We start from the raw sequence: 22,766 nt of genomic DNA, 5'->3' as shown, positions 1-22,766 counted from the left end.
TCTTTTTTGCCCATCAAATTTTCAAACTCTCCAGTTTTCTTGATCTCTCTGAATGAAAAATTTGGTAGCCCAACAGTTCGTTTGATAGTAGTTAGTATGTCAGCAACTGAGTTATAAGTTCCTGTCATGATAGACAATTTTCCCCGTTATACGGAAGGGAGATCACATTGGCTTCGGTAGCCCTTTTCTGGCTGTCTTCGTAACCTTGTATGCTATATACTACCATGTCTCCTTTTACAATATGCTCAATTTTTGTGGGGAAAATTATCTCACTGAGAGCTACTCTCCAGTCACCAGCGAGTTGAATTTCATCATTGAGAAAGTTTTGAAACGAACCGAGAGTGTTAGAGTCGAAAATTTCCATTGAAGCAGATGAAATAACATGCACAGTGAATTCATCGGTGAAACTGTTTTCACTCATTTTTCTACACGAACAAACTCTTAACTCTGGCTGATAAAATTTCCCTTCAATTTTTTCACCGTTTGCATCAATAAGTGAATACGTTGATGGATTGAAGGTTGCTAATTTTTGTACTTCAAAAACTTCATCGGTGAAAGATTGTTTATACCCTTTTCTGAAGGATTCGTCCTTTTTGACAATTCTAACAAAATCTCCAACGTAAAATTTGGGTCTCTGAAACTTGATTATTTGAGCGCTCAGAGCGACAAGTCGTGGGACATCCTTTTTAGTGACTTTATTTCGAGCAAGTTTGGTTACTCGGGTGACCCGTGAATTAATTGTTTTCACAAATTGATCCAGTTTGTCTATGTAGGAGTGTGTCCACTTTTCTTCAAGGTACTTGTAGATAATATTTTTTAGTGATCGAATGTTCCGCTCTGCGATTGCAGACTTTTTTCACTTAAAGTGCTGTATAAATGAATTCCTCGTTTGTTGCATAAGGTTTTGAAGGCTCCAAGAAACTCTGTACCATCATCAACCCACTCTTTTTGTGGCTGCTTGTTATCTTTTTTGTAAAGGCCGAGGCAGTTTCCGTTGCATACTGTTTTTAAGGGCTCCACACGAAGGTATCTGGAAAGACAATCGACAGCAACCAATAAATATTTGACATTTTTGGTTGTGTTTTGCTAGTTTGTCCACATAAGCCAAGTCAACGGACCAAATTTACTATCTTTTACTATTACTTCAAGTCTAAAAAATCGTAAATGAATTGGGCGATATTTTGTAAAAGATGGCTTGGCTTCCAATTTTTATTTAACTTTACTAAACGACAATTTGTTATGGCTTTTTAATTGCGTCGGGTTTCCAAACGATGCAGATCCCTTCAAATACAGTTGTTCCAACGTTTTTTTCTTAGAAGAAGTAAGACCATTTTTGCTGTCGGGTCTCGTCTTCTGCCGTCTTTTTCGGTGTGCCCGTTTTTGTTTGGTTGGTAACTTGATAACCGCTTCCTGATTGTCCTCGAGGGCTTGCAAAAATGTCTTCTTCGCTTTCAGATGCTTCCAAGATCTGTTTGGCGTAGGTATTCGAAACTAATTGAGATGGAAGTTTGAGAGCTAATGAAGCTCTAGAATATTTTTGAATATCAATTTTCTTTGTTGACTGCTCTGTGTTATACAAAAAAGTTGACGCCTTTAAGCCAAGTGGTTGGTTATCAATGTGAATGATACCGCCTGGATCTTCAATGGATACTGTCGTGGATTCTAATATCTTGTTGAGAATGATTTCTGCTCTTCCGATTTTGTTTTTTTCCATCTCTCCCAAATCTCTAATTATTGACTGAAACGTAGTTGTACGTTTTTTGACAATAGGTTCAATTTCTCTGTCATCACTCATGGGCTCCTCTGTCACGGGGCGATTTAATAAAACTCTTTTTCCTCATGCTCTGTTTCAACAGTTACGTTGGGTTCTGTCTGGACTGCTCCATCCTCTTTTTCATTTTTTTTCTGGTTTTTGTAACATGTTTCTTTGAATGAGAGACAATTGCGTGGCTTTCTGTTTGTAGACAGTATAACCAACAGTTTCACTTTTTGCTGGTTGTGTTGACATGAACACTCTTTTGGGAATTAAAATAAATTCTTCAGTATGCGTTATCACTTCCTTAGATGAAGGTAACAGGAGAGAGCAATACCTTTTTAAAAGAACCCTGTTTTTAGCAAAAATCTGCATTTTTTAAACTTGCTTGTTTAGATGAAAAACTTTCAAGTGAATTTTCATGGCCTTGTATCAATGTTTTCTTGACGGGAACGTTACCCTTGACATCATTAAGCAAACATTCGCAAAGAAAGTTAATAAAACTATTTGGTGCCAACTTGATTAGTTTTTTTTATTTCATGTCCGATGTCTCAAACATTCGCCGCAGCATACAAAGCTCTTCTTCTCTCATTACTCAAATTGGTTATAACAGGTTTAGCTGGGGGAAGATTAAAAACGGATGGTCCTGGTTGAACAATATTGGAGCAGTAACGTAAAACGTCTGATGTTTTTTTTTGGATCCATATCGATCAGTAAACGGCCAAAAGAGTTGTTTGGTTGCTAGCTCGTAGCTATCTTTCAAAAATTGCGTGTTATTAAATGTCGACCAATTAATCCAATCTGTTGAATGTCACGGGGCGATTTAAATAAAATGATGTGTGTTGTATTAAGAACAATAGTTCGTGACCATTTACTTTGTTGAAATAAATTGTGTTTTACGTAATTTATACTATTGTTTTTGTGAGGTCCTGCTGTAGCCAATTCGGAGAACTCTGTCATTAAAAATATCTTCGCATGAATCGTTAAACACTAACAGACAGTTTTCGAGCTCCGATATCAAATCGAAGCTTGCAAATTTGGTAAACTGTATGTTTAATTTTGCCTCTAGTGAATTAAATTTGGGTTGTTCATGTTGGTAGAGATAAAAAATCGAGAAAAACTTCGGAGAAAAAGTGTTTTCGAGTAACATTCTGAAAATAAGTTCTGTTTTTCCACGACCTGACGGACCGCAAACGGCCATGAACAACGGGTCAGTTGTTGAAATGATTTTATTTATAATTTTGAGTTGGGAAGAGCGTATCCAACTGTACAAGAAAGAAGAGAAAACCAAAATGTAGAGTCTTCACATTCAAGCTGGAAAAACACCAGTTTTACCCGAGAAACAATAATGAGAAAAATAATAATGAAAAGTTTTGTAAAATAAACAACTTCTGATCGTGGTATCCTTGAATTACAGAACCTCCATGATCGTCAAACACTAAGTCAGTTATACCCCCCCCCCCGTATTTAATTGATCCTCTGCTTTGCTCATTTCCAAATAAATTTTCTTAAAAAAAGTTATTTTTGGTCATTATATTTTATAAGTTGCATAAGATATACAAATTGTGAGTTTTGATTATCATTAATAAAGGTAATGGTGTAGTGCGCGTTGACTCTGTCAGTTTTGTCTCTGAAAACAATTGACTGTACGTTGTTCTTTTCAATTCTTTGTCCTATTTCAGCTGGAAGACTCTTATCGGTCAGTGACATGAGAACTGGTACTGCACGCTTGGGCATAGGTAAAGGGGTTAGTTTCAGCTTTCGCATTTTCTCTTCCAAAGACATGGTACAATTGAAAGTACCCCAAAAGCGAAAGGTATTTCTTGAAGGCTTATATTTTAGCTCCAGTACGGACAATTTGCGGTTTCCTCAGTACAGTTTGACCACGACTGTCAACACTTTTTGCTCTTTGACAAATGTAACTGGCAATTGATTTTCATCCGCTATACAACTGTAAAACCACTAAATTTGGGTACAAGTTCTCTTGAAGTAAAGACGGTGCTGCTTTCTCGGACCGTCGATTCATTGGTTAGCCACTGGTAAAAAAGTGTAGCTTTTTTCTTGCGCGGTGTTTATTTCTTTGTCGCTTAGGACAGTTTAAAACGTGTAAAACACAAATTGGTGTCTCGTGAAAAAGTTTCAAATTTTCAATTTTTGGACATAATAAAATCTCTAAATTGATAACGTCCTTTTTGAGAAGTTTCTGGAGAGTTTCTGTTTTTTCTGTTACCTTCACATAAAATGTTGCCAAGGGAAATCGAAGTGCTAAGCTATCAAATATTTTAATTGCAAATAACAATATAGATAATCACCATTATCCTAATTCAAACCATTGAGATATTTTGACAACCAACTGTGTGATCGTCTCTCATTCGAAGACAGTATGTTGAATGAAGTTGAGGGTAAAAATGACAGCATCGCAATAATTTTTTGTCGAAACAGCTAGTTCTTTGATAATAAAACCAGACTTTTTATGTCGAAAGCCTTCAAAATCAGGAACAACTGGTCGTGATTTCAACAGTCCAGCAAACTGAATAAATTGCTTTTAAAAGTTTTTACATACAGGCAGAAGGCAAGTCCTTTCACGTGACCAAGGTACTCGTTTGTCACTGGACAGGGTAGGACATACGAATAGCCCGGCTCTTTTTCACTATATTCAAAGACAAAATCTGAAGCGTCGTGAAGTATAGCGTGCAACCGCAAAATTTTGTAAGACTTGAAATACTTGTCCAGAGAAGAATTATCAATACCAGTCAGTCCACCATAGGGTCTCATTTTCATAGCAATATCCAAATCAAGGTCAGGATCCAAGTACTGACATGTTGCCAAGAAATCAAGAAACCTTTCACCGTATTGAGAATAATCCCTTTTCACTTCCTTGTAAATTTTGTGAATAGCTTTGAAATCAACCGGTGCTAGGGTTGTCATGACGGAAAAATGAGTTTCAAGGCGGCCTAATCCCCTTAATCCCTTTCCGTCTAGGATAACCCCCTATTATCCCATATTATCCCATGTTTAAGTATCGTAGGATAAACCCCCCTCTCTTGAGACAGTATTTACTTACTACTGATGCCACTGTGTAAAGGGCGATTTGAGGTGATTTGGAACCGCTCACCACCTCAAGTTTAGGATAGCTGCAACAAATAAAACCAGCCCAACGTCTGTGGCGCGAGAGCAATTTGTTCGACGTTGGTCAGTGATGTTTAATGATGCATGAGCTAAATATAAGCGAGCTTTTGGATCTTTGTTGCTCTCAAATAAAGGAGTTCACGGTGAAAAATTTAATTCGTTATTCTCTTTTGGAAATACAAATTGACGAGTCGTTCTAACGGGTAATAACCATAACAACGTCAGAGACAGAATGAGGCTTTCCCAAAGTCTTTTAACTTTTTATATTATATTTAGTTTGTCTGTCGTAAAGGGAAGGAAAATTTTATTCTGAATTTTATTTATTGTCATGAAATAAACGCATTTTTTCTTCTTGATGATGCAAATTTGCCGATCAATGTATGCTTCAACAATGGCTAGATTCATAACACAGGAGACTACTTTGATGTTAATTTAATGATTATTATTCTTTAATAATTAAAACAAATAAGTGAGTTATGTATCCGGAGTTATTCGGAGTTATTTCACCTTTCTAAGTTTACATTTTTATTCCTATGAAATTTGCTAGGCGGTATACATGGTAGGCTTTCTGACACCGTATTTTGTCCTGTCCGAGATACTTGATATAAGTTATGAATTTGTTGAAATGATTAGTTTAAAGAAATTGGTTCTTTCTTTTCTTTTTTTCGTTGCTTTTCTTTTAGTACGAAAAGTTTGGGATCGATTTTTTTTACAATGGGAGTAAATTTTGAAATGTTTTTTTTTGCACGAAGAAAATCCCCTTGCAAAAACATTAAGGAGCTGCTGCATAATCGATCAGCACTGCGAACATTTCAGCTTTGGAAGAATAAGTACCTTGACATGGAATCCTATTCGAAACTTCAGTCTCACACTCAACTTGGTGGGTTTGAGGAAGCATGTCCGGAGGTTTATCGGATGAAGATATTCAACGAACGATTCACGAGGGAACTCATTGAGATCGCAGAGGAAGCAAATCAATGGTCGGGAGGAGGTCACAAGTCGGTTAGACAGTTCTACTGGTTGCCTTTTTAATGACTGCGAAGTGATCTGTTGAAAATTGAATTTGCTATCAATTTTTCTGTACAAATTGACTCTTTTTAGCCATAGAGCAAGAGGCGTTTAGAAATGCCACTGAATAATGTTTGCATAAGCAATGCCCTATAAAGTTTGTTCATGTGCCTACCTGAGTGTCAAATGAAATTATTTTCAGATCTTCTGAAATGTAAATAGAAATGTTTTTCATAATATATTTTTAATAGCCGCCATCAGACTCCCAAAGACTACAATTCAAGTGCTCTTCTTTTTTTTACGACTGGAAGATTTATCGTCATTAATTGCTCTCAAACGAAGTTTATGGCAATTATATTAGTCCTTTGGTCTTTTTAGGCAATTTTTCGCTCGACAGATTTTTCGTCTGACCCATTTGACTTTTTGTCCCGAAAAATGGGATAAACAGGTAGCAGGGGCTTAGAGCCTCACGCCTTACGAGTCTCTAAGTATTTGATTCTCCAAAACCTCTCTGGACACAAGTACTTTTGCACACAACTGCAAGTTTAACAGCACACTAATTGTAAAGGAATTTTTAAGGGATTGTACCCAAAGTTATCTTCAAGGCCTTGAAGAGAGGCATTTAAGATGAAGATGAATGTGAAGAAGTATTGTTGTGATTAAGGTCTAAACGGAATATTTCACTGCTGCTAATTTATCAGTTGAATTTAATTATGACGGATCTACTAGTGCTCTATCATTCGATTTTGAGCTTAAGTAAATAAATTAACCCGTGTTCCTTTGCGTTGTTACATCAAGCGCAAAAGTACTGATAAGTTGTCGAAAGATGAAGTTATACTAGTTAGTTGGATCCGAATTACACAAAATCTTAAGTGGGATTTATTGTTGACATTGCATGATTTCGGATTGTTTTGCAGGCAGTTGACGAGAGGTATGGAGACGATTTTGTAGAGAGTTACCCAACTGTGGATGTGCATCTCTACCAGATCAAGTTCAACGGAACCTGGCTGGACATTATGCATCATATTATCGTGCCTCTCCTGGAAGTCATCTACCCTGACTTCAATTTCCACTTTGACGAGGAGGTATAGAAATTTGTTTATTTCTCTTTCAACAGATACGAACGGTAAGTAGTTGTTAGAGATCTACTTTTGGATGTACGAATTGAATAGTTTACGGGGCAGCGTTGAGATGACGCGAAGCCGAGTTGAAACGATGCCCGGCTCCAATCAAAGGTAGAGGTATCAAAGGTAGTTCTCTAATTGTTTTAGACCACTTTTCTAAATAGGCGAAAGGGAGTCACTCTCAAAGAAACCAGTTTTTGGTAACTTCTGAGGAAAACATGAAGAAAATTCAAATTAAACAGCGCTCGATTCCATTACATAAAAAGTTAAGCTAACATTGTCAAGATTTATACTCTTAACTAAATTACGAAAGCATGCTAAAAAAATTCATCAAAAAATCGTCAAATAAATTAATAAAGTTTCTCTGTGAATGCTTCCTCAATGTTGTAAATGGAAACGTGCCCACAGATAAAAGTTTACTTGAAAACTACGAAGCATCATTCCGACATTTTCTTTCCAAAGAGACAAATTTGAGGAAAAAGCGTCAGCTATTGGTAAAAAATTTACATCTACTTCGAAGCATAAGTCTTTCTTGTTACCTTTACTTGAAGAATTAGTAATGCATGCGGAAGAGTTTGTCTTGATACCGAAAAGAATATTTGTGTCAAAACAACCGACTAGGACAGAACTTTTGGATAATCCAATTTATAAACAGAAAGCTGCTCAATTGTCACTCCTCCAACGAAACAACCCAACAGATTTTGAGAGCAAGGAGGCGACTGAACACGAAACTATTAAAACTAATATCGTGAACAAGAGCAAAAGAAGAAGAACAAGTAGTGTTGCTTTAAAAAGTGAATTGGATGATGGAAGTGAAAGTGCAGTGTTTCTTTAGTGATGATGGTGAAATTGAGCCCATTTTGAAAAAAAAGAGAATCAGACTTGACTCTATAATGTCAGAAGTAGAATTAATGGAAGAAAACAAAATCCAACGAGCTGAAATCATCCTTAGCAAGATATTTAGTTCAGAAACAGTTTCCATTGAGAACCCGAGTGGTTTCCTTCATATTGAGGACAAACCTATGAGAGTTAGTGTCAACTTTTATGAAGAAAATTCAAATTAAACAGCGATCGATTCCATAACATAAAATATTAATCTAACATTGTCAAGATTTATACTCCTAACTAAATTACCCTAGATTTGATGCAAAGTTTTTCTTGTGAATGAGAAGAGTATTCCCTCTTAGAAGACGGTAGTAATTAAAGTGCCATTGGTCGAATGTACTGCTTTGTTAGAGTGCTGACAAACCTTGTATATAGGTGGTCTACGGACAGTTTGAGCACACAGAAACTCTGGTGGCTTGAATATGCACTAAGTGAACATTAGACTTCTCCTTTTCGAAACATTTCAAAATGGACTTTCAGTGTTTCAGTTCATTAATAACTCGACACATTAAAAGCAGGACGCTTAATTAACCAAATAGTGCTATAAGTTTCATGTCATTGACTCTATAGGAGTGGCACCATATTGATTGACATTAGTTATTTGACTAATTGTTTAAGCGGCGAATTTAATTGTCAGTAATTTGAGGACTGATCGCCGTGCAATTTCAATTGGTACTTGCAAAGCCTAATTGTTGCGATCTTGGATGACAAAATTAAGATTAATCTCTTAATGGTTTCAAACAAGTGTGACTGTACTGTCGTTATCTCGAACATGAGTAACGATGATTTGTAAAATTTGAATGAAGTACGTATAATTGTTTAGGACGGAAGACCTGGTTTTCTGTTCATTGTCCGCTACAGACCAGACGAACAAGCATATCTGCGACCTCACCATGATGCTTCCATCTACACTCTCAACGTGGCCTTGAACACAGCTGGGAAAGACTTCGAGGGTGGCGGCTGTCGCTTTATCAGACAAAACTGTGCCGTAACAGACACAAAAGCTGGCGAAGTTATGGTGCACCCTGGAAAGTTGACTCATTGGCATGAAGGGTTGACCACAACTGGGGGGACCCGGTACATCCTCATATCATTCATGCAGCCCTGAGAGGTACCATAGAAGTGCTCTCAAAACGAAACCGAAGCATTGCTTATACCCAAGCAAATCGGAAAGATAGTTGAAACTAAGTATTATTTACAGTGTAACTAGTGTTGCCTTACAAATTATTCCAAAGGACCATATGATTTAGATTACAATTATTTTGCTTAGTGTTTAGTAACCAAACTTGTTCGTGTATTCAATGATATTTATTTAGCGAGCTGTGTTGTACTTCTACGTTGTGAAAAATGTTATCTTTATTCGTGGAGCAAAACACGAGACATTTGAAAGTTTAAAATATGGAGCTATTATTTTATTAATAGCCGCCCTCATCTTCTCAGCCGGCTATTATTGCGCTCGTATTTTTTACGACTCGAAGAGGAGTATTGGAGAAGTCCTTTTTTTTAAATCAATTTTATTGGAGTGATTTTTGAAGCGGGAAATGAAACGCGTGAAAAAATTTGGAGTGATTTTGGTGCTGAACAAAAGTGAAGAGCGGAGCGAAAAGAGAGTGGTTTTTGTTCATACCGCTGTTTTTGAGAGATCGAGAAATTGATGTGTGAAAAAATTTTCTCTAAGCGAGCGAAATTTTTTTGTTCACGTGCGGCATTTTAAAGCATTTTTTTAAAATTTATTTTCGTTAAGAGGTTTGGTTATGATTTTGTTTTAGGCTGGTTTCCGTAGTGGTTTGAAGGTTTCTGGAAAATCATATGAATTTTTTGATAATTCGGAGGTTTTTAATGTATTTTGCTGATTTTCGGGCAAATTTTTGCGTTTTTTTGACGATTATTTTGTTTTACTGGCTCAAATGGGTATTGAAGAAACCCCGTCTACTTGAGCAATATTATGATAACAATTAGTTACAGTTTCGTGGGTAAGAATCATTTTTTTGTTCAGAAATATGACAAAAAAATGGCGAAAATTGGAACTATTTTTCTTAATTTTTTGCAGTTTTTCGTTTTTTTTCTGTTTTAGCTAAGTTTCTTTGCCTATTATGACTTGCCGATTGTTTTTGCGAGCATCTGGATAACCTATTGGCTGAAGGGAATTTCTCTTTGGATTTATATGTTTTTGAAATATTAAAAAATTTAGTAACTTTTTTCAGTGAAAGTTGTTTTTAAGCGCTTTTTCCATAACTTTAGCCTTAAGCATTTTTTCAAAAATCACACAAGTGTTTTTTGTAAGTGCTAGTTGTTTTAATGAAGTTATTTTGGCAGAGATAGTTTTTTCGGGATCTCAATTTATAACAGAATTTGATCAGATTTTTTATCAGATTTTAACAGATTTGATTTTATTGTTTTTACTTCTTTGTTTCATGACTTTGTTTCAAGGAAATCATAAATTAGTTAAGGCACGTTTTGTTTGATGAGTATTTGAATGGCGTTTAATTGGATTTTCACTTCGAGTCGTTTCCGGAATTCTTCCGGCTATGTTTTTTTTTACTTCGTCAAACTTTTTTTTCGCTTTACCATTTTGCCGCTTTTTCGACATTTTGCGTGGAATCTTTTTGACTTCTCTAGGCTAGTTTCTCTCTTCTCTCATTCTGCTAAAAGTGAATTTGAACATCAGTTGCTAAGCAAAGCAATTCAAAATGAACAGAGTCGGTATAAAAAATTGAAGTCAGAAATAGAAACGGGATAAACCCATAAAGCTCAATTTTAGATGCCCGCTATTTGAACGTCGTTCCTATAAGTCTTAGTTACCACCTCTAATGCTTATTGGTGTTGATAGTAGCCCCTGTAGCCTCTCTCTAAGAAACAGAAGTATGTTCAACTACGAAATGCCATCAAAATAAATCGGACTTAAAAAATATTTTTGTACAAAAATCTTTTTTTCAATATATTCTTCGTTCAATCCCAATCATGCTTATTTTAATCAACGGCGGCTATTTTCCGGCAATCTGCCGGGTATGTTTCATTTTTAATTCGTGACAAAAGAGTTCTGAATTGTTCAATTTTGTTGAATTATCATTCACCTAATCTGTATTGAGTCGTCATATAGAAATTAACTTTGTTAGTTTCCGAGTTTTTTAATCGCTGAATCTATCCTGTTTCGCCTGCTTAGAGGACATATGATTTTTAGGCCCCCGGCGAACGTGTTATTTTTACCTTACAACGTGCTATATAATATCACATAAATTGTAATGGGGGAATGGGGTAAAAATTTTTAATTGCAGCAGTTTTAGCAGTTATATTAGGCAATACAAACCCCCTCCCTCTCCACCCTCACTTCACCCAACGCCTAACTCAGACAACCCTTACCATCATTCCCCTAAACATCGCCCGGCCCCCTGCAGAGCCTCGACTCACTCTAAAACCCTCACCAGATTCGGTTTTTAATCTACGTCTTTCCTCCATGCAGTAAAGATTAAGCTAGAGGTTGACGAAGCAACCCTCATCAGTCGTTTGAGAGCAGTTCACCCAATGTAAGGATGATTTTTTTTACTTTTTGAGCTACATTCAAGATTAGATCATGTGGTTGGGGCCGTATGATTTTCCTGAATTCCGTGTTTTGGCCTTTCTTTCAGTCATTTTGATGAAATTGTTGTTAACTAATCTCAGTCAAAGGAAATAACAATTTTTATGGTCTTTTGCAATTTTTTGTATTACATTGCGAATTAATTTTTTTTTGCTGAACTTATGACTTTTTGTCCTCAAAATGGGATGAACAGGTCATGATTGGAGAGGGCATTAGAACGCCGACTAGCTCTTTTGAAGCTTTAGAAATCAATAAAGCTGTTCAGAAGTCGTAAAATTTGTCCGGGTGTGATTCCATTTTTTTCGGTTTATCGAGCCCGCACTCCAAACTGCGACGTTTATGTCAATCACCTAATGCACCCCTATTCTACTTGGAACCGAAATTGAAACTGGCGACAACACTTTATCCGCAATCAAAATTGGTTAATTATTTGTCAGATATATCTAAAGCTTTCTGTGCCTGCATATAAGAGCTGAGAGATAAATCAAGTAGACCAGTCATAAATGGGGAAAAGGAGTTCTTGATTGTTTTTGGAATCTTGGAAAATAATTTTTGGATAAAAGTTTAAAGCTATCGTTTTTAAAATCACCTGAAAACTTTCCCTAATGTTAAGTTATCAAATGCTCTCGATCATAGTTTGAAGCAAGTATTGTAAAAGTGTTAGCTTTTTAAGCAAAGTTGTTGCTCTACCGTTTTTGCGCTTGTGCTCGAGAACATTTTGTGGCTTCTTGGGTGACCTTTTCACGCTTTAGTTTTTCATTTTTGAGTGATCCAAGTTGCTCTCGTTTTGAAATCAACTTTTGAAATCAGCGCTTGTAAGCCAAAGGAAAGTAAATCCATTGTAGAAGTTTTAGAATTTTAATCTGGAGGTCCGGGTTCGAACCCTTGTGGGGTCTTATTTAGACGCTCTTATTTTTCGTAATTTGCTTTACCTTTTGATCACGTTTTTCTTTTTGCATAAGTCACGATTTTAACGTTTGACTTTTGACACTTCAGTGACTGTTTCAACTAAATGTATAATTTATTGAATACGTTCAATGTCAGAAAAGAACAAACTCAAAAGAAACTGGATTAACCGATAAAACGCGGCCTTTAAGTCTTTTAGAGTTAGGTTATGACAGTTCATTAGAGTGTTTGTTAGCTGACATTGGTATTACGTTTATTAGCTTTCAGTTTAGAAGCTAAATTAATAATAGTTTTAGAATCTAACAAACTGCACACCAAATTAGAACACGTTTTGAAACTAAAAAGAACACAGAATAAAATTGGTCAAATTGTCTCTTCTTTTTTCTTTTTTCTGTTTCAATCCCAAAGTGCTTATAGTACAACAACCCTCGCTATTTTCTGGCAATCTTCCGGCTATGTTGTTAGTTTTTCTGCGTTTCTTGATTTACTGTTTTTCTCTAACGTCACTGAATGCACAACTAACCATTCCAACCGAATTGACAGTCTTCGTATTTGTTTTTACGGGTCAAAAAGATTTGAAATTTCCAAAGATTCGAGTTTTGTCAGTAGTGATGTCTTTCTGGGCAAACTACGGGAGGACATAAGTTTCTTCCCGTGAACACTACGGGGGGACACAAGTGTCTTCCCGGTCAAACTACAGGAGGGGGACAAGTGTCTTCCCGTGAACACTACGGAGCGGGGGGACACAAGTGTCTTCCCGGCCAAACTACATGGGGGACACAAGTGTCTTCCCGGTCAAACGACAGGGGGACACTAAGATGTTTTCTTTCTTTTTCTCTGAGTTTTTTGGAGGGGAGGGGAGATACTTGGATTTTAAAAAAATTAGTTTAAGGAAACCAACCGGGAAACCATGGGGGAAAAGGAGCTGTCATGTAGACACAAACAAAAAAAAGTAAATACCATACCTTGCAAAAGTCACCAAATTTCGCAACTGGACCCTGAAGTTAACTTCGAAACTGAACTAAAGTTGAGGCCTTATGGTGGTATCATTGGAATGGATAACTCTTCATTGGACACTTATTTGAAACCATTTAAAGGGCTTTGCTTACTTGCAATTCTTCATGTCTCTGGCTTTATTGCAGTGTATAGCCAAAATGGTCCAGGATTTTCTTACGTTTTGACTTCTCCAATCACAAACGCTTACATTGTTCACCTGACAGGTTTATTCTGCATGTTCGTGAAAAGTTTTAAACGTAATTTATTCAGTTTGCTGGAATGTTGAGTCCGGAGATTGTTGTTATAGATTTCAAAGATTTTCGACACAAAAAGAGTGGATTCATTATAAAAGAGTTATCTATTTGTTCGAACCACTTCTCAGTCACGGTTCTTTTTCTGCCTCCAATTTCCTTCAACTCGCTGTCCTCGAGTGAGAGGAAATCGCGTCTGTGGGTAACGAAGCATTTGCATGGTATTTCGTGGGACAGTGGCAGCTACCCTTACTGGTTTCTATCATAATTATTTATAGCAATGAAGATCTGTTTTCCTTTAAAAAATTCTACGCAAAGGGGAAGGAGAAGACGGAGACACTGCAAAAACTCCTTCAAAAAGACGTCACAAATTTAGAAACATTGCTATGTCCAAAAATTGAAGAGTGGAGAAAGCAAATCCTTCAGTTCTTCAAGTGAATTTATCTCCAAATTTGACAGTATGCAGTTGCATTGCGAGTGATAACCAGTTGACAGTGACTTTTCTGAACGACGAAAAAATTGACTCTTGTGGACAAACTACTGAGGAAGCAGGAAATACTTTGTAATACTGCTGACATTGAAACACCAAAGAAATATCTTTCACCTCTATAGTTCTTTCAAATGTATCATGTCTTTACAAGAGAAAATGAAAACCTAAAGCTAACCCCTTTACCTACGCCCAAGTAATCAGTGCCAATACCAGTACCCCTGGATGATGAAAGTCTCCCCGAAGACGTAGTCAAGAAGGGAAGGTGGAGTCAATTGTCTACTATGGCAATGACTACGGATTCCAAGCGAACTGTAAAGTAACATATAAGAAGGAAGACAAAAACTCTGAATTTTTCACATACGAATTTTTTATGGTTGATGAAGTAACTAAATAATAAACTAACAAATTACACAATTTCGAATTAAGTTCGTTTTTGAAAATCCTTTGCTTCCAAAATGAGTCAATCAGAAGGTCAATTAGATTACGCTGGCAGTGGAGGAGCAGGAATCACTGATTTGGTTTTTGATGATCAAAACCATGAGAGACGGTCTTGGAGGTTTTGCGAATCTAGACTACCGCGCTCTGAGGTAGTTTATTTTACACAATTTTCGATAATAGTTTTTCTTATTTTAGTTTCAGACCAGATTAGTTTTTTCCACCTCGATTATGGAGAGTCAACCTGTTGGTTTTCATTGCTATCGTGCACATTTGGATACGCACTTCCAAATTCTAGGTTATGAATAAAATATTCTCATTAAGTGATCGCCTTTTCGTGGCAGTCTGTGGTCCCTCAGGTTGAGGAAAGACCGAAAATATTTTTCAAGTGCTTCTTAAGAATACGTTTTTCCCTAATTTCAAGTCAATATACTATTTCTATCAACATGATCAACCAACATTTCAAACGATGGAGCGTAACTTGAACATTTATTTTACCAAATTTTTGGGTTTTGAATTCATTTCACATTTGGAAAACTTTTTGCTCGTCTTTGACAATTCTTGCGAGGAAATTTTCAATGACAAAGAGTTTTCAAAACTTGCAACAGCTGAACGCCAGAAAAAATCAGTGTTATCTATTTTAAGCATAATTTGTTTCACCAGAGTAAATGGTTGCGAAGAATTGATCTAAACACAACACACATCATTTTCTTCAAATCTCCCAGAGATATACAGCTGATATATTATATTGGAAAACAACTCAATAACATAAAGTTTTCAAAAGACAGCTATGATCTTGCAACAAAACAACCTTTCGATTCGGACTCTTATTGATTGATTTAGACCCCAAAACAACCGACTCACTACGTTATTGTTCAAAATTTAAACCACCGGGGCCAAGAGTTTTCTATCTGCCGTCTTCCAAAGCTGTAATTACCCACCTCACAAATGAGAGAGAACAGAGATATCCATGCTGAGGCGAATGCTCGAGATGCCGGAAAGCATGCTAAAAAAATTCATCAAAAAACCGTCAAATAAATTTATAAAATTTCTCTGTGAATGCTTCCTGAATGTTGTAAATGGAAACGTGCCCACAGATAAAAGTTTACTTGAAAACTACGAAGCATCATTCCGACTTTTGCTTTCCCAAGAGACAAATTTGAGGAAAAAGCGTCAGCTATTGGTAAAAAATTTACATATACTTCGAAGCATAAGTCTCTCTTGCTACCTTTACTTGAAGAATTAGTAATGCATGCGGAAGAGTTTGTCTTGATACCGAAAAGAATATTGTCAAGACAACCGACTAGGACAGAACTTTTGGATAATCCCATTTAAAAACAGAAAGCTGCTCAATTGTCACTCCTCCAGCGAAACAACCCAACGGATTTTGAGAGCAAAGAGGCGACTGAACAGGAAACTATTTAAACTAATATCGTGAACAATAGCAAAAGAAGAAGAACAAGTAGTGTTGATTTAAAAAGTGAATTGGATGATGGAAGTGAAAGTGCAGTGTTTCTTTAGTGATGATGGTGGAATCGAGCCCTTTTTTTTATAAAAAGACAATCTGACTTTGACTCTATAATGTCAGAAGTAGAATTAATGGAAGAAAACAAAATCCAACGAGCTGAAACCATCCTTAACAAGATATTTAGTTCAGAAACGGTTTCAATTGAGGACCCGCGATGTTTCCTTCATATTGAGGACAAACCTATGAGAGTTAGTGTCAAATTTTTTGTACAATTTGCAACAGCCGACAAGAAAATTGAGTTAGCCGTGTACACAAATCTTTTGCATGAACTCAAGATACCCCCACACTTAGTATTCAACACTCATGCTAAAAAAAGTTCTCTAAGAAGTTTACAGCGATGAGGAGAAACAAAACTGAACAAAGTCAAGGAGAATCAGAAAAACAACAAAGACCCGAACAGAGCAGTGGATGTAAAGCCTCCGGATCAAAACCTGCAGAACCAAAAAATCAAACAAACAAAAAGACAGAGCAAGAGACGAAAGGAAAAAAATGTGAAATTTTTAAAGATGTAAAACTACTAGATAGACGTTATTCTAAAGGTCCAGCATCATTCGGAATTTCAAAGCGATTGCAAGATTTGAGCAAACTACCAATGACAAAAGTTAAACTGTATTCGGAAACGAAACCATCCTTGACAAAATATCGTGCTCAGCGGTTGAATTTTCCGCGATTAAAAGTAATCGTCAAGGATCTGAATGAAATCTGGTCTTTAGATTTATCTCATGTTGATAAACTTGCAAAATACAATTGTGATGTTAAATATTTGCTCGTCGCAGTTGACTGCCTCTCCAGGTTTCAGCGTGTTGAACCGTTGAAACAAAAATATGCAACAGAAATAGCAAAAGTCTTCCGAAACATGATCAAATACAGGCAACCACAAAAGTTTGGGTAGATGATGGTACTGAGTTTTTGGGGGCTTTCAAAACCCTCTGCAGCAAACGAGGAATTCATTTGTATAGTACTTTCATTGAAAAGAAGTATGCGTTTTCAGAGAGAATCATCAGGTCACTTAAAAATAAAATTTACAGATATTTGGAGGAAAAATGGACATATTCTTGTAATAACAATTTGGATAATTTCGCAAAAACGATCAACTCGCGTGTTAATCGTATCACAAAACTTGCTCCAAACAAAGTTACCAAAAGAGAGGTACCAAGAATTGTATCATTAACTGTGGAGACACCCGCAGTCATAAACCAAAACTTTATGCTGGTGACTGTTCGAATCGTTAAAAAGGAAGAAAGTCCGAAAAGGATACAAACTGTCGTTCACTGACGAAGTCGTTGAAATTGCCGGTAATCAGACGCTTAATCCACCTACATATTCTGCTACTCATTCTAGTAAAGAAATTATACAGGGAAATTTTTACCAGCCAAAATTACAACTAGTACGAGAATCTCCAAATCAAAATGAGTAGTATCCGTTTTGAGGATGAGTTCACAGTACACGTTATATCATCTTTTTCGATGGACATTTTCCAGGAAAATAATTAGCCTTTTTTATGAGTTTTATTAATAAGGAAATTAATCTCTCAGGAGACTGAAAGGCGGCTCTGAGCGAAATAATTTTTCCTACAAAAATTGAACACATAGTTAAAGGAGGTTTGGTTGCGTTCAGTCTCAGTGGATGTGAGGAATCACAAAACCGCGCAACTGGATCTAACCTCATTTCACGACCCTACAATGGAGAAAAATTAGCGTTTATGGCCGGTACTTATGATACAGTTGCTCAACTTTTAACAACTATCAAGAGAACAGTCGGACTGTCTAGCTTTTCTTTCTGAGAAATCAAAAGCAGTTAAATATGAAATCATTTTTGGTAAGTACGAGGGAATTACCTTTCCAATTGAAGAAATACCCAGTATAATTGGCTTCAAAGATATTCCAGATGGTTACGGAATTCATATTGGATACAAAATAAGTCCCACAACAGCGAATCGGTTAATGAAAAATGATACGATAGCCTATTATGGTGATTTTCCTGCAGACCTTTGCGCTGGAAAGCATTTAATTTTGATTTACACAAACGCCACTGAGTATCTGTATGTGGTTGATGCAAAAGCACCAATGCAAAGAGTCATTGATTCAGAACAGGGTTTGCAGAACGGTAGCAGTTGTGTGTTAGAGCCCACTCACCGGATAGTTATCAAAAATTTAAACTACAAAAAACTACTTTCTAACACCATTCAATCAATATCAATTGAGCTACGAACTGAAATGGGGCAGTTAGATCCCCTTTCGGGGACTGGTAAAGTTATTTTAACATTACAATTTAAAAAATGTGTTGATTACATGGATTCCTATTACACAAACCAAGCATCGTCATTGACTCACTTTTTCGGTCACTATAGACAAAGGGCTAGTGGTTTTGGAGTAGTAGCTAGCGGTATTGGTTGTGTTGCACTGCCACCTGCTCGGAAGTTTGTTTTGCCAGCAGCTAAACGCATCGGAAAAGAACTGTTGCTACAATGCGTCCCTGAGTTGATGGATGTTATCGGTAAAAAGAAATCACCAAAGCAAGCTCCAAAAAAACACCATATCAAACACAGTAAAAAAACAAACAGGTGGATTTTTAGCCCTCCGAATGAGACGGAAGAGAAGAATGAGAAGGAATTCAAAACGCTTACGCACTGGACCAAAGAAAGCAACCAAACGCAGAATCAACATTTCACGAAAAAGAGTACCCAAAAAAAGTCGGTCGGACTTCTTCGCCTAAAGTAAAAAATGATTGGTAATATGTTACCAGCCGAAGCAACGCATAGTTCGTTGGATTTATTCGAGAAACCTGCTCTCCTTGTTATACTTGGTTGAAGTTTTTGTCAGAAATTGGGACTGGTTTACAGCCCTAATGGACCAATGCTAGAGTTTGAAATTGCAGGAGACCGCAACAATGTCATCGATCTCCATTTTTTTTTCTTGAAATCAAGTGCAAGATTGTAAAGTCTTCTGACGCTTATTTGAAGTATGACAACTCTGCTGCTGCAGATGCGACTAAAAGAGGTGCGCCGTACTTTTGCAACAATGTCCTACATTCGCTTTTTTCTGATTGTACAGTATCTGCTAACGGTTTGAAACTTTCAAGTGTTAATGGTAACTATGCCCTCAAACGTTTCATCGAAAGCGAGTTTTCTCACAATAAATATGCCAAAACACCTGGTTGGCGTGTCAAGGCTATTTTTATGAAGCAAAACCAGGAGGAATTGCACAATCCGAAATCACCAGACGAAAAGCTCTAGTCAGAGGATCTGCTGAGTGTACAGTTAATGGAAAGATGGCGGTTGACTTCTTTACCTGTGAGCGACATCTCCATGGCGTAACACTTCGAATCTCGTTTCGGCGATCAATTGACGATTTTCTAATTTCAGGTGACGTTGGAAAATCCTACAAAATAAAAATTACAGAAGCTAGTTTTTATTTACGGAAAATGACGCTGAACGATGATGTTGTGTCAGCAATAGAAAAAACCCTGCTGTCCAGTCCAGCATCCTATCCTTAACTAGAAACGATTACTAAAAATTTTCTAGCTTCTGCCGGTTTGCAGAGCTGGAAGCAAGAAAATGTTTTTGGTAGAAAACCAATTAGACGACTCGCCATTTGCTTAAACACGAACGAAGCTTTTCTCGGAAGCAAGCTGCTTAACTCATTTCACTATAGAAAGTGCAATTTGGAACAAATTTGCATTTACCGTAATGATCTCCTTTTTGCTGAAAGTCCTTTTTGTTTTCAACTGATGATTCAAAACGTGTTTACTTTAACACTATGTCAGATCTAGCCTATATCGACAATGGATATGGAATCAGTCTAGAAGGCTTCCAAGTCATTTTATTATGGTTTTCGATCTGACGAATACTCAGCAGGCGTCTCATGATATTATTCACCCTGAACTGATAAATTGTTCTATATCAATTGAACTAAAGTTTTCTGCTGCCTTAGCTCATAATGTAATAATATTCATTATTGGTGAAAAAGCAAGTCCCATTTATATTGTTTCGGCGCAGAAAGTTTCAAAGAATCATATTTTAACAATTTAATGGACGAAGACAATTTGAACACTCTGATTCAGAGATGTTCGGAACTAAAATACAAAATTCGTTCATGCGGCTGAGAATTGCTTCAGACTTTAATGTTAATACCGTATATGAGTTACTGAGAAACCAAACTATACAGAAATAAAACTCAATTTTGTGTGGCTTATTTTGTATTTATATTGCTCATATTATTTTCAGTGGACACAAACTTGTAAAAATGAGTGATATTGATTTGCTTCGTTTTGCGCTCCATATGATGTTCTAACATTACCAACGTATATTGAAAATAATTTTTTTTTCAAAATTTAATTTTTTCAGATAAGCGAACATACACAACATCAGACTCAATTTCTAACTTTCCATATCAGCTAATAAAAATATCTATTATTTGACAATATGCGGTCCAGAGAGAATCGATTGAAATTTTTTCAGAGTTTCAGTTGTTAGTTGATCAGTTTGAATTGGTTGAATTTTCTGCTTCGATGTATTTACTTCCAAATTTGTGTGTGCAGCAAAGTTTCGTTGTAAGCATTCTGGTTGAAGTTTGGTTGTTTGTGAGATTTTTCGTAAACATTGGCAAACGCTTTTGTACGGAAACAGTAGTGTCTGCTTTTGAGTATCCGTTGAAATTGCTTTTCTTGTACTCCACTGCCAGGAAGAGTTTTTGAAAAACATCTCTCTTTGCCTCCAGTGTATCCGAAGATGAGAACAGATACTTGAAAGTTGTAAAAAGACACGGAACTGTACATGGTTTCGTTTGTTTGAGAAAGTCTGCTGAGAACTCCGACACGTCGATAAGAACATGGTAATGATTAGTGGGGTTATAATCACAGTGGATACTCTCAAAAGGCATGCAAGAAGCAGAGTTCTTGAGACAAGAAAAATTAGGTTTTTCTTCCGTTATAAAATATTTGAAGATTTTCTGAAACTGCTTGAAGAAACCCGGAAAACGCTCATACATTGCTTCCACCATTTTTTAAAGATATTATAATTAGTCTGAATTGTCTTTTGTAGTTTTACGTCTTTTCGCTGCTGGAGCTTTGTTAGCTTGATCGTTTTCAGTAGCTTTACCTACTGCAGCAGACCGTATTTTTGCTGACCTTTTTGACTCAAACTCATCTAAAGTTAGAGTAATTCGTTGTTGAATTTCACATTCTTTGTCAACTTTTTCAAACAGCTTGAGAAATACATAGGTGCCCGTATTTTCATAAGACTTCACTGTTGAACGTATCAATCTTTTCTTTGTTCTGGAGATTTCAAAATACACCTCTCCAAACTCTGCGTCCTTATTAGCACTAAATGGCATTTTCAGGAATTGTGTACGTAAAATTCTGTCAAACTACCATTTTTGAAAGAATTTTCAGAAATGATTTTATTTGCAAGTGCCTTCAACACACAACACACAAACAACACTTGAAATGCTTGCTACTGATAAGAGCGCTTCTGAAATGCTTGCTTCTGAAATGCTTGCTTCTGATTTGAATTTGAATGTAAATCTAGGTTATAAAACTTAGCAATTTCGTCAAATTGTAAGACAAAACCCTCACTTAAACTGTTTTATTGCGTAAGTAATGAAGTTTATATTTGAACAATATTACTCAACATAGAGCAGGACCTAGTGCAATTTAGGGGAAAACAAGTTTGACCTCTGGGTGTGTCCATAGATAACAAGGAACTCAAAATTACACAGCCAGCAAAAACTTGGGGGCCTTAGGCGTTTGATATAACACAGTCTATTCTAAACAAAACTGGTTGTAAATTTCTTGCTATTGTATACATTATAAACTTTATTAAATATATCAACATGATAAAACTGAATGTTTGTGTAGATAAGACATTGTGTTTGAGTCTGTGTAGATAAGACATTCTTATACACTTTGCAACTAGTTACCAAAACTATTGAACAGACAAGTTCATGTAGAGTAAACATTCACATTTGCAGTTACAACCCTTGACATGGGTGTGTTAGATATTCAATAAATTTCACACACAAATGTTGCTAATGTTGGTATTTGCCAGATTTTATTTGTTTGTTTTACACTCAAGACTATAGTTGTTAAGTTCTGCTCCAGTTTCAAGAGAACAAATTGTAAAAGCACTTTATAAATAATGTCTTACCACATTCTTTGCAAGTCTGACGATTCTTGGGTGCGCAGTATTGTCTGTCACACTCAATACGAAAACTATATCGTTTTTATATAGCAAAAGAAGAATAGCGAAAAAGGCTGTTGGAGATCAATTGAACATTGCATCATACCAAAAATGTTCGTGAATTTTGTTGCAACACTACCAGATAAATACGTATCTACAGACTACAATGGCACGAAAACTGTGCTAACAGCTGGAGGATACAGTGTTCCTCGAAAAATGCCCCTACTTCTCCCCTATGACATTGACACACTTTCTCCAGGCACAAAGAGACTTTTGTACCGATAAGAATGTGACTGTTTGTCTGTTTTTGGGAACCAACTCTGCCACTTCCAGGCAATTGAAGAACTGGCTCAATTTGGGGAATTCAACCTTTGCCAACCTCACCAGCTACTTCACCAATTGGATCACCGGCAACAAACGACCCAAGCCCCATTGTTACGCCGGTAACAAGAGATACAAAACAATAAGCCGTCATCGCTTCAATCATGGACAAGTTGCCATGGAAT

General features: G+C 36.5%; 1 protein-coding gene across 1 annotated transcript in view; it reads left to right on the top strand.

Moving 5' to 3' along the window:
- Positions 1-9,370, top strand: part of LOC142338013 (multifunctional procollagen lysine hydroxylase and glycosyltransferase LH3-like) — a 77,203-nt gene extending 67,833 nt beyond the window's left edge. The window contains exons 13-15 of the mRNA XM_075387650.1: positions 5,699-5,884; positions 6,808-6,975; positions 8,723-9,370. Coding sequence (XP_075243765.1) covers positions 5,699-5,884; positions 6,808-6,975; positions 8,723-9,007 — 639 coding nt within the window. The 3' untranslated portion in view covers positions 9,008-9,370. The remainder of the gene's footprint in view (positions 1-5,698; positions 5,885-6,807; positions 6,976-8,722) is intronic.
- Positions 9,371-22,766: the final 13,396 nt, after the last annotated feature.

This window comes from Convolutriloba macropyga, chromosome 1, assembly GCF_964194025.1.
Source record: "Convolutriloba macropyga chromosome 1, txConMacr16.3, whole genome shotgun sequence".
In the NCBI taxonomy this organism is placed as follows: Eukaryota; Metazoa; Xenacoelomorpha; order Acoela; family Convolutidae; genus Convolutriloba; species Convolutriloba macropyga.
Note: the sequence above shows the minus strand (reverse complement) of the source record. Positions and strands in the feature narration are given on the sequence as shown.